The sequence below is a fragment of the Saccostrea echinata genome, unplaced genomic scaffold (genome assembly GCF_033153115.1).
Source record: "Saccostrea echinata isolate AGI-Se365-2 ecotype Australia unplaced genomic scaffold, CSIRO_AGI_Sech_v1 ptg000105l, whole genome shotgun sequence".
NCBI classification, from domain to species: Eukaryota; Metazoa; Mollusca; class Bivalvia; order Ostreida; family Ostreidae; genus Saccostrea; species Saccostrea echinata.
The window spans coordinates 111,822-124,924 of NW_026889854.1; the positions used below are offsets into that span (position 1 = coordinate 111,822).

Below are 13,103 nucleotides of genomic sequence, written 5' to 3' on the forward strand. Positions count from 1 at the left end.
CTTGTATTGTTTTTGTTTGTTGGTTGGTTGTTGTTTTTGTTTTGTTTGTTTGTTTGTTTTTGTTTTTTTTTTTTGATCGATCACTGTTCGTTATCCTCATCTATTTCATCTTTATAAATTAAACAATATGGAAATTTTAATATATAATACAAACAGAAAATATACCATACAAATGTAAAATCATTGAATACAAATTGAAAAGTATTCAGTACAAATGGAAAACATACATTACAAATGAAAAATTATGCAATACGCAAGGAAAATTATAGAATACATATGGAACATTATATAATACAAATAGGAAGATATAAAAAACAAATGGAAAGTTATACGATACAAATGGAAAGGACCGAATATTGCAACATTTGACGTGCCATACACTTTATTTTCCTAAGAAATTCAGCACCCACGGAAGAAAAAGCGCATTTAATTCTTGCCGATCCACGATCGCCATTTTTACCTGTAAACAAACTCATTCTTCACTTGCCGAGGTTCACGAAGGCGTTGTAAATAGTCATAAATTTGAAATTCTTATGTCTACCACGAATATTGATTCACTAAAAAAATGTCTTTATTTGTTAAGAAAATATTTTCCTGTTTTCAGTAAAATTGTATTCTATTGATTATTAACCCACTCTTCCTTACTCGACCTTGTATTTTGTATGATATATGTAAATATGTTCATGTACCTCATATTACATTGTATGGTCCGAGCGTAACAAGCAAAATAAAAACGTTTCTGATACAAGCAAAGCGGTGACATCTTTTGGACGAAAATGTCTCAAGAATTCGTTGGTATAAAGAAACTGATGGCAGGTCTGTATTGTGGAAACAGATGAGAAAACAATCTCCCGTGATATTGATTGATTGAAAAGTTAAATCTACCTATGCTGCTTTTGCAATAATGCCAAATCTTGTATTTTATAAATGTATCTATTATAACGTATTTTGAAATGCGCATTTCAAAAAACGACAGTTTTTCCCTATATATTTACACATGCGCAACCTAATTTTTGGAAATTGGGGGGAGGGGGGATGCGCCCCCATATCCCCCTCTTTATTCGTCAGTGGGCTTCCATTGGCTATTATTAAAACCTTCATCTGATTTTTTGGGGAGTAAAAATAGATGCAATTTAATTTGTATGCCTACCTGAGTGATTTATAATGCACAATTTGTAAACAATAATCATTTAACAAAATGAAATGTATGGAGATAACGAACAGTATTCCTGCTCAAAAGTCCATTAAACAATAGAGAACAAGTTTAGCAATTTTATTGCAATGTTTAAAAAGCTGTTTCTCGAAGAGTTTAAGCATTGTGAAATCTCGATTGCATTACAGAGGAATATTATTGTATATAAGACGTTTATAAAGAAAAAAGGTAGAATTCAAATTTAGTTACCTAATGGGTCTTTCGTTTTTTCATATCTTGAATGTAACGGGGGGAAATAACTATGTATCCTTCTCATTTGCGCTTTGTTTTTTTCTTGGGGTGGGGTGGGGGGATTGAAGGCATAATGAAATTTGTACCACAGCTGATTCTTTTTAAAATATCTAAACAAATTATATTTTTATATTTAATTTCACAAGACATCTTATTTCATGTAAGAAGACATTGAATGCTTCATTGAAAACTTAATTGCACCAGATCTTTGATCCTTTCGGAATATTTACGAAGCGCATGTATAAAAGGGCCATGATTTGAACTTGAGTCATAATATATACGACAAAACACAGATCAATAAATGGTTTGTGGCAGTCTGTAGCAGGTAAATTAAAAATGATGAAGTCCGGAGTATCAAAGCTAACATATAATTGGAAATCTTCGGTTGCGAATTATTTTTCTGTTGAAATATAATCACCGACCACGTGGTTTAAGACCTTTTCCTAACCCAAGGCTAATCGCTCTGGCTCAATGTTTTGCTTGTCAGCACGTTAATTATATTTATTGCGATAAAGCTTCATTAGGAATTATTCGCCATTTCAAGATTCAAAGACAAAAGAGCTCTGAGCATCTGTCTCTTTGATTGCGCGTTCCTGTGGCAGTTAATACGGTATACGGACACTTGACGTGCGGTAGCGTCGTGAGGTCGTGATAAAAATTATTGTCATTCCATAGTTTGGGATAATTCTAAAGATTAAGATGTTTTATCGCCCGGAAGCCACGAAATGACCTTGTGTAGAAGTTCACACAAACTCCCAGATCAAATTTTTCTGTTTGATTAGCGGAAAACGGTGCGTTTCTTGAAAGACAATTGCAGGAATCGCAGACATTGAACAGTGCCGCTGTAACTGTAACAGTCGTCTTCGTCGTCGCAGGACTTTTCAATAATGGACTGCTTGTTTTTTGTAGATATGAAAAGCGTCACGGCGGTATGATCGGTCAGGATCCGTAAATTATCTTATTAGAATATGCTTGTGCGTTGAAATATGTCAATAACAGGATTATAAATCATTTTATCTTACCGAGTCACAAGACAATAATGCTTTGACATTTAACTGTACTAGCATAATTAACTAAGAATGGGTGAAGTGGTTTCTAAGATCTCCACGTATCTTCCATTCAGGGATAATGAACCTGTTAATTCTAATTCAAATAATCTCCAAAATTCTATTTCTTCTTCCACAGACAAAATTCAAAAGGAAAAAGAAAAACCGAGTGACACGAGGACGCTAGTGATGCCTGCAATGCGCAGGCGCCAGTCGGAACAAACAACATTTGTTGTTCCACGGATATATGTGGATTATGGAAGTCGTAGAACTTCTTACGCTTCAGATTATTTTCGGAGATCATCAGGTGAAAGCGGAAGTAGCAGAAGGACTTCTTGTGCTTCTTCCCTTGCATCTATGGACGATAGAAGAGGTTCCGGAAGTAGTATAAGTAGCAGAAGAACTTCTGCAGCTTCTGATGTTGATCGGAGAGGATCCGGAAGTAGCATTTGTAGCAGAAGAACGTCTCTGTTATCTTCTGAGTGTCCGTCCCGAAGAGGATCCGGAAGTAGTAAAAGCAGCAGAAAGAGTTCAGATGCCAGTAGAATTGGTGATATTACAGACGACATTCTTGCTGGTACGTTGTTTCCTGTTTACATTTAAATTAATTTTGTTTCTCCACCATACTGAGAAGTTTACTTAATGTCATGATAGTCTTTTTTCTGGTGACATGCATTTATATGCAGAAAAATGCAGTAGCTACAAATTGAATTTTCCAAATACTGGGCAGATTTTTCAGATTGTGAAATCTTGGAGGAAGATTACCGATCAGTTATGCAGACACAGGAACCTCGAAGATCTAGTCTGGAAGAAAATATCGGCAAAACAGTGACTCCAGCTGAAAAGAAGATGTTGTATAGAAGGAGTCACTCCTTGGCGGAAATTCGACCCACGCACGTGTTTCTGCCTGAAGGTTTGAAACCGTATATTTCTTCAAGATTAAGTGATTAACGTTAAACATCATTGAAATTTATGATAAATCATTGTCCTATAATATACCCTGTGTAAATCTGAAATCGTAATTTTGCAAGGGTAAGTTAGTTGAAAATCAATATATCATGAGATTAAAAGGCATTTAAAGGCTTATCATTTGCATAAACTGGATTGTACATTACTGGTAACCTAAAAACTAGTAGAGTAACAAAAATAAACGTTACACGATCAGCTTTTTTCGTTTAATCTGATATCTAGATTCTCGCCGCTCTGATATTCTGAGCTTTGATATTGCTACAGTTGTAATCTAATGTATTTACGTCAACTCCATACCAAGAATCAAAACAAAACCAATATTTCTTACAATAAACACGATATATCTATAATATTAATATTTAAGTTTTTTGGTGCTAGGCCATGTGAACAAAAAAAGAGTTCAAGGTTCATCTAAAAATTCTGTGAAAAATCTAATAATCATTTTCTTCTGTAATATCCCATACATAATCTCCACAATTTTTTTGCTGATATCAAATTCCAAGTGTTGGGAGTTCTTTTACCGGAAGTGCGTCATCAAAGAAAGCCGTACTTTCTCATTGCTCATTTATTGTAAGCATGTTCGACCCGTATGCAGGGAAATTTTATGTGTTTGTCGATTGGTAATACTCGTATAATACTATTAAATCTAGGAATTATTGCCATTAAATGATGGTGTACCTTCTTTGTGTTTTAGGACGAGGTCGCACAGACGGCAGACGGATAACTTTGTCCTCCTTGGCTCTAGACCACAATATAGCCACCGTCGGTCACCATTATCAACGAAAGAAGCCAAAATTCAATGTATGTTTCAACTATGGATTAAATCTGTATATAAAATACACATAGGTTCCCTTAATATTTTCATTAATTTGAAATGCTCAATTTTTCTGAAAAATTCTTTGAAATTAGAGCATTAATATATTCTTCATTAATGTTTATTTCTCAATATTTAATCTAATATCAATTAAGAATATTTGAGGAATCAAATTTATTCAGATTCCTCAAAGTGGATTATTTGAACGATCCTTGCTCTAATGGCGTTTTTTTTTTCTATATAATTCAGTAGATCTGACATAATTATAAGAGGAATTAAGGTCAGACAACATGCTCCTCAATAATATATAATTTTCCTAAGAATTTGTGATTGAAGTATTGCTACTTTTAGAAGTTTCACAAAAAATTGAGGTGCTTTACTGGACATTTGTGCAAGATTGCACAGGATGTCATTTCCTATATTTTTCTACTGAAAATCACTTGAATCGCTGATATCACAATTTTGTGTGTATATTTTTTGAAACATTTTGAAAACAGCTTAAAAATCAGAAGATTATAATTATTTTTGGTTTGAAAACAAATATTCGAGGTGTGTGTCGTCAGACCTTAAAGTAGACATGGAATTTTCTTATGTTTTAAGATAAAACCATCCCAATCTTTGTCATATCACCCTACTGTAGTTTGGTTTGATAAGTAGAAGATTTTAGATGTACAAAAATATCAAGTATTTCACAGTAACGTACTCTTTTCAATAACTGTAATCCGCTGAGTTGTTTTAAAAACAGAAACCCAGTGACACTGGGTAAGATCGTTTTCTTCAGGAAACCTTAGTCTTCACACTCTCTAAGAGTAATGTTTTGCAGTGATGTGATATACTTCAGCTTATTCTCCTCATGCTTTCACTTGTCATGAATAATTATTGATTAACAACCGTCATTATACAAAGAAATCTCAAGCAGAAGACAGCGTTTGAAGTTTTTCATACAAGATTTGATATTTCTGATTATTGAATTGTATTCACTCCGGCAGAAGACGGAGAGCGGTGTTTTTGCTTCAATATTTCATGTATTTGTTGCCAAGAATTAAAACAATTCTAATCAGAAACTTTAATTAAAGAAAAGAACTAAACAACGTACATTACGCCAAGTCATGCGTTTTGAGAAGCATTTGTTTGCAATGAGAAAAATACTACGTAATTTAGCAATGATATATGTATGTATCATGTATGTTTAAGATTTAGTTAACTCAAATCAACTTGGACATCATTCAAGGATCAAGAAATATTTTAGATAAATACGGTATTGATTAGTGAACTCTATAGGTATACTCTTTTAAAGTCTTCTATTGCGTATTTTGTATTTTGTAAAAGCAATCCATCATATTTTGCCTCCATTTGCTAACAGAGACCGAGTGGGATTGGGCTACCAGACAAACCTGTTGTCATGCACGACTTGAACTTGGAGGAAATGGTGGTTCCCCGATTGGCGGCTCCACTGCAGCCTACAGGAAAACTAAAGATCCAGTTTCAGTATTCAGAGGACAGAACTTCCTTAACTGTTATCATCATTGAGGTCAGTATACAACTATACATGTCACGATTTTACTCATAAGTTAAAAAAGCACGTCATATGATACAGACTTAAGGCACAAATATTGCAGAGAGACTGCTACTTTTTTCAAATACAAGAATTAAATATTGCAGATTACATTTTGTACAACATATATAAAGTTTATAATTTTTTTTTAAGATTTGGCAAATATGATAAATAATAATTCAATTTGTGTTTACCAGGCCAGACGGCTTAGAATAGAGGGTATACCAAACGATACAGAGTTAAATCCCTATGTGAAAGCATTCCTTGTTCCAGGAAAATCTTTCAAATATAGAACAAAAACAATTCCAAAAACAAAGGTAAGTATCTGTAGAAAATATGACAACATTACACATGTACTACAACAGCACATCAAACAGATGTGGTTAAATATTCAGTTAATTTAATTTCTGGAATAGAAAAAAAGTATCTTTTATCAATTACAGAATCCTGCTTTTTTGGAGAAGTTCATAATAAATGATGTTCTACCAAGCGATATTAACGATGAAACCGTTCTTGAATTCCAAGTCTATTCCTCACATCACGTGACCAGACGTCACTTAGTGGGCGTGGCGTCAATATCTCTTAGGGCAATAGAAACTTTAGAAAACGGATTAGTGGACCTCACTATCATGCCACAAACTGTTTGCAGGGTAAGTATAAGGAAAAAGATACCAAGTTGATTTAATTCAAGAATAAACAGGAATATAGGATTAAAACGTGTATGTATACCTACGACATTTTTATTGTCATTTTTGTACATAAAACCCTTAATTCACTAGAAAAGAAGGAATACTTGATATAAGTATTTTCTATGATTTTTGCAGTGCTTTGCTTTATGATTAACCAATTTTTTTTACTTCAGCTTCATCAAGGTGATATAAGGATATCAGGCTGTTATCAGCCAGTTGCTGGTAAAATGGTTTTCAACATTTTAGAAGCAAGGAACATCCCTCGTGTTTCAATACTTGGTGCTGTCAGTAAGTCAATTTATTGTATCATAAAGCTATCTAAATCAGCATTGTATTTCAACCTTGGAACTATGAAATCAAAATTTTTGTTTTGTAGATCCGTATGTAAAGATAGAAATGTATGTCAACGGAGTTAGAGAAGCAAAGGGCACCACAAAAACCCGCCAAAATACTCAGGACCCCATGTGGAACCACCAGGCTGTGTTTGAAATTAACAGAGAAAACCCTAAACTTCTTGGTCATGTTTTCTTGTTTCGTGTTTTTCACAAGGATATGATGATGGGTGTCCAGGAAATTGGACAGGTATTCCCAAGTAATATTGATATATATATATGTAGATACATGTGGTCATAGAAGTCGCTAATAATTGGTATATGAACATGTCTACCTTGTACATCTTTTTTATCAGCATTGGCTGTGAAGTTGATTGATAAATTAGTACAATATTGTCCTATCCTAGCAAACATTACGGCGTATGAAATGTTACAAAGACATTTTATTTTCAAAACTTGGACTAAAAAAAAAAATAAAGCAGTGTTGGTATTTATCAATGCAACCTGCTCATTTATTAAAGAGATCGGAATAAACTTGTCAACTCGGTTTAACTTGTAAAGAGATAGTGAAGATCTTTTTTTCATTTTTTTTTATTATTCTGAGAGTTTGATTTTTTTTTTACTAATTTATAGGTAGAATTTGGTTGGCACAGCCACGGGGAACAATTAGACCACTGGTACGACATTATGGAACATCCACATCGTCCCACAGACTACTGGCACCAAATCATCAAAACCAGCAAACTACAAACATAACACACATTCACACACTCATACACACTCACCAAAGAGCAAGAAAAATGTCGGCCAAAATTATAAAACCAATAGGAAGCACTAACAGGATATTAAAACCGAGGAAATCAGTGGGCATATTGTTATTATTCTGTGAATGAGCTATTTATCTCGTGAATGAAAAAAGGAAGTCTTACTTAGACTGAGATGAAACTAAGTAATCTTCAGTCTAACTTTAATTTTTATACATTTGGAAGTGATGTTTTTCGTTTGATCCTTTTTCCTTAAATAACATATGATATGTCAGCTGTGAATTGAAAATGCTTACAAAATTACGACTGTAGTGTGATGAACCGTGCACCTGTACGTGTTATTATGTAACATAGACAGATGGAGAAGGTTGTAAATCAGCCTCTTCTATATATGGTAATCCTAGACAGACTTGTCCATATGCTGTGGTTTGTGTTTCATATTCTGACAGCCTGTGAATGTTTGGTAAAGACGTTTCTGGGTGTTTGTTGCTTTTTCGGATTCGTTTTTTTTGTATGTAACTTAAAAGTGAGATCAAGGAAAGCAAAATAAATTAGCTTTTAACATTATAAAAATGCTGCATGTAGTTGAGGGTAACATTGAAAATTTTCACCCCAAGAAAATATTTTTCAATCTTACCTCAACTACATGCAGTATTTATTATTTTATAAGGAATGTTTTATAGAAATACCAAGAAAGGTGAAGCGCGCGTGTATAGATTCCGCGCAGTCACTTTTTTTTTAAATATTACCCGTCGTCAAGCAATGTTGACTGTTGCTAAGTTCTATCGCGCTGAAGGGCGTGGTTTCATCATTCGGGGGCAACAGTGTTTTTTTAATAAGTGTTTCTCGTCGAATGAAATTCAAGTTATTTACATGAAAGTATAATATTTCAAAATACAGCACTGTCTCGTACTTTATAGCTAGATAACAATCAACTAAAAATCTTTCTTCTTTTTTTTTTACCTTAATACACAAATTGGCTTTTTATGGAACACAGTTTTGCAAAGCAGAAATGAATATATTTTGCTGAACAACACGCAGAAAAAAACATTGCTGGTAAATTAAAATAGATTTCCCGTACAGTGTTTCACTGACTTTCAATATACATGTGTGTCTCTGAAACTAAAAAATGTACTTTTGTTAATATTCTGATATTATATCATAACCATAAACAATTCCGATTGAAGTATATCATCATAAGTATACATTACATGTATTTTGATTGAGAGCATGAAACGTGTTATATATCTCAAAATTCTTGCATAAAAACACCAAAGCCAAACATTATTAATTATAATATCTCTTATTTATTTCTTATTACATACAGGTAATTTGTGAAAATGATCTCAATAGTTAGGAAAAAACATTATAAAGCCAGTTGTGAATGTTTCTAGAGTAAGGATGAATGAAAAGTGATCTTAATAATGTTTTGTAAATACATGTATCTTCGAATCTCCTCCCCCTTTTTTTTACTTTAGGAGTTTTGAAGAGTGATAAACTTATCTTAACGAAAAATGTTTTATATGAAAGGATATATTTTTTTTATTATATAAGTAATTGTTAATATCTAATTGTACTCGTTTTAATTTAAAAAATCAATTAAGCAGTCATCTCTCTATCACATCCTTTTTAGAAAAACAGATGAATACTGTTGTTAATTCAAAATGTGATATCTATCAAATTTCTATTCTATAACTGTTGTTAACTGTAAAATTTTGTAAAAAGAAATTTGTTGATATAAATACTATTGATGAATAAAATTCTGTTTTACGTCAGTTTTATGTTTTTATGTCTTGTTAACCCAAGTATATTCCTTTCAAATGTTAGTTTAGTTAATAACAATGATGACATGACGTATGTCAATCTAACCATATAGTAAAAATACTACTAACAAACATGCAACACTTTGAATAAGGTTTGTTTGTGAAACACTGATGCCCTCGTATGGCAGCTCTGGGCCAAAGGTTTAAGTTTTTCAAACGTAGGTAAAATTCCAAGGTCAAGGCCAAGAGTTAAAAAAATGTTGGTACCCAAAGAAAATGTCTTGTCACAAGGATACATGTGAAATATAAAAGCCCTGGCACAAACCATTCAAAAGTTATGGGCAAGGTTAAAGACAGAGACAGGCGGACGGACAGGCCAAAAACTATATGCCCCCGAATCTTCGATAACGGAGGCATACAAATTAACATGGACAGCATATAATCATAGAAATGTCATCAACAGAGCTGACTAAAACATGCGACAAAAAGTAAAGTTTTCCTCCAAGTTGAGATTACAATTTAAAAGTGCCTAGATATTGACCATGTAAAGCAAAAGCCACCTAAGTGTTCTTGTTTTTCCTCCTCTTTCAACTATAATCCTGCGTGAAACATAATTACTCGTGGTGTAAATAAAGTTGAAAACGACAAGCTGAAATATCGAAAATTCAGGGAGCCCCAACTTTTCAAATGGCAACAGAACTTCCTTTATATCATGATTTCTGTTGTACATGCCAGACAATGGGCAAAATATGAAGGGGAAGACCTCGATTTTTTCAGAATGGATAAAGGCTTTTGGAAATACATTGAAGAATCGTATTAGATAATTTAAAGGCAAAATACGAACTATGTATCCTTCCGTTTCAAGTAAACTGGAAGTTATTTAAGTATTAGAAAGACTACATGAACAATATGCTATGATTCCAGCTGATAAAGCCTTATATAGTCTTTTAAGGGCTCATTATTACAACTGCATTTTAGAAGAACTTGGCTAGTAATGCAACGTATTCTCACAGGTTCCCTTTCAAAGGATGAAATTCTTCAAAATCATGTCTCAGTTTAAATATTTTTATCATTTCGCTCAACATTAGTAACATAAGTGAATTTTCAAATTCGTTCAAAAACCTCATAAAAATTCTTACAAACAAAATCCAGTAAGTTTCACAAAGCCCTTTCTTTACTCCTCTTTTAAAAAATATCAACTGCTGCGAAGGGGACAACTTTAGTCGCTATGTGCTATTATTATAGTTCTTCCAGAAGTGGTTTAAGTGTGGTTTCTCAAAAACTACAAAGAACTTTTGGAAAAAAAATCAATGGTCCCAAAACATGACTTGATTACGCTTTATATAGCCATTCCTCAAAGTAATTGGAGACCTGAGTTTTGGACCTCATGACACCTGTTTCTTCAATAAATAAAAAAGAGACTAGGAAAATTTCACATTTTGTGTTTAGCCGTTTACAAAGTAACTTTGAAAAAAAAATCATTCTGATTCTTAACACAAGAACTCTGGAGTTGATATTTATAAGGTGCTGGCGTTCAACATTAACAACATCTACTAGTATGTAGTCCTCGAACACCACGCCTTCTTACAATCTTTATAATTCCGATGGACTCTAATTGTGTTCCTTTGTTAGCTAATCCGTTTCATATTCTTATAAGACAGGATTTATTCAAAAACTTCAACAAGAGAAGAAGAAAATTATTGCAGTTGCCTTCAATGCAATATTTAAATATGATGACGTTTCATCAATTACCCATAGTTATTTTCTTTCATATGTCGACTCGCTATATCCCAGTGAATTCAAAATAAAAAGACATCACAGAATCTGCCACCTCTGTTTCATATTTGGATGTATTTTACTAACTATAGACAATAATGGCCAGCTAAAAACTTTATGACAACTTGATGACTTCAACTTTTCCATCATCAACTTCCCCTGTTCATGCATTTTCCAGTTTTACCTGCATATGTTGTTTAATGTCTCCCAGCCGATTCGGTGTGCAAGAGCATGTTCTGAGTACGATCAAATTTTTAACCGAGACAAATATTATAAGCTGATGTTTCAGGGCTTTCAACAATCTCGATTAAAGTCAGCATTTTGCATATTCAATAATTGATATAATGACCTTGTTTGTAAATACAGCCTTTCGTTGGGTCTTATTTGATTGGCAAGTTTGATACCAATTGTTAGGCCTATGTTTTTACACTAATTTTGACTACGGATTGCTTTTTTTTTTACGTGATAAGTACAGAGGGCTTACGGCAGGTGTGACCGGTTGACAGGGCATGCTTACTCCTCCTAGTTACCTGATCCCACCTCTGTTGTTTCCAGGGGTCCGTGTTATTGCCCTGTTCACGATTCCTTTTGATTTATGAGAACAATCACGATTCGGTATCTTCACCTTTTTCATTACTAATGCAAGCCTACAAAGTACATGTACATTTGATATTTCATCAACTCCATAGATACCAGAACTATTTTTTTTTATAGTAGAACTATTTTTGGCAAAGTATTGCAAACATCATGATACATACATCGTAGACTAGCTGGACCTTGAATAATAAATGTTCAATTAAGATAATAATACAGTGTTTTCTTATAAATATAATAAACTGTTAATGTGGAACAAACTTGAGGAACTTTACTTTTTTATGAAGATTAAATCATGAAAATCAACAGATCAAACTGTTTTGCAAATATCAGATATGTTAAAATTCAATGTCAACTACGAAGAAATTCACTAAAAGAATGATTTCGTAAACCTTAAGCAGGTGCAATAAAGGACAAGGTATGGTAAGGGCCGAATCTGGCCCCTTATTTGATGCAAAATTCAGAACACAGTTAAAATTGTGATAGTTTGTAGTTAAGAACTTAAAATGATGCTTGTTTTAAAACCAGCACTGATATTGATTCAAAGCTTACACGGAGGCCACAAAAGGGTGCAGAAGTAGGACATTTTCCCGAATTTCCTCAATTCTGGTGGAATTTCGTCAAATTTGAGATACTTTTCACTTCGGGAAACATAGAGCACAAGCTTGCCTATCTGAGATTTTTATACATAAGATACATCTGATACTAGTGTATGAAATATATAAATTTCGTAGATAGGCAAGCTTGTGCTCTATGTTTTCTGAAACAAAATGTACGGTAAAATCGACGAAAATTTCCATAAAAATGAGAAAATTCGGAAATTGACATATTTTCTGACCTTCCTGTGACCTATGTTTATCCCATAACTTAGAACCAAGACTCATTTTGTGGTAGGGGTGACAACAGGTTTTTTTTAATAAACTGTTGCATCATTCTAAAAGACACGCCAAACCAGGGCCAAAAAGGGGTCTTAGCCTATCTTGTCCTTTCAATTATTCATTTTGAAAATAAAGTGATATATGTATTAAATAACATTACGCAGTGGTTTCATATTTTACTTTGAAAATGACTTTGAAATCCTAAAAATGTTGATTCTGTCTTAAATGATTGGAACACAACGAGGAATAACTAAACCACCGAGTACTATATCACACAACATGCACATCGCCTACCAGTCTCGGCAGCGAATCATTAGAGTAACAATAGAGAAACATTGAATCGTAGTACGAGTCACCTAAGGCAATATTTCTAAAACTCCTCGGAAAACCAAACACAATTCAAACCTTACAAAGAAAGGCAGATAATGAAACATCTCCGCCCATGGCAATCTACTGCAAAACTCAAATGATAAGGAGCT

General features: G+C 33.4%; 1 protein-coding gene across 1 annotated transcript in view; it reads left to right on the forward strand.

Annotated features, from left to right (window-relative positions):
* Positions 1 to 8,298, forward strand: part of LOC133177214 (uncharacterized) — a 46,147-nt gene extending 37,849 nt beyond the window's left edge. Inside the window, exons 4-12 of the mRNA XM_061312294.1 lie at positions 2,630 to 3,067; positions 3,221 to 3,403; positions 4,154 to 4,260; positions 5,637 to 5,804; positions 6,026 to 6,145; positions 6,272 to 6,478; positions 6,691 to 6,805; positions 6,894 to 7,099; positions 7,483 to 8,298. Coding sequence (XP_061168278.1) covers positions 2,630 to 3,067; positions 3,221 to 3,403; positions 4,154 to 4,260; positions 5,637 to 5,804; positions 6,026 to 6,145; positions 6,272 to 6,478; positions 6,691 to 6,805; positions 6,894 to 7,099; positions 7,483 to 7,605 — 1,667 coding nt within the window. The 3' untranslated portion in view covers positions 7,606 to 8,298. The remainder of the gene's footprint in view (positions 1 to 2,629; positions 3,068 to 3,220; positions 3,404 to 4,153; positions 4,261 to 5,636; positions 5,805 to 6,025; positions 6,146 to 6,271; positions 6,479 to 6,690; positions 6,806 to 6,893; positions 7,100 to 7,482) is intronic.
* The last annotated feature ends 4,805 nt before the right edge of the window (positions 8,299 to 13,103 follow it).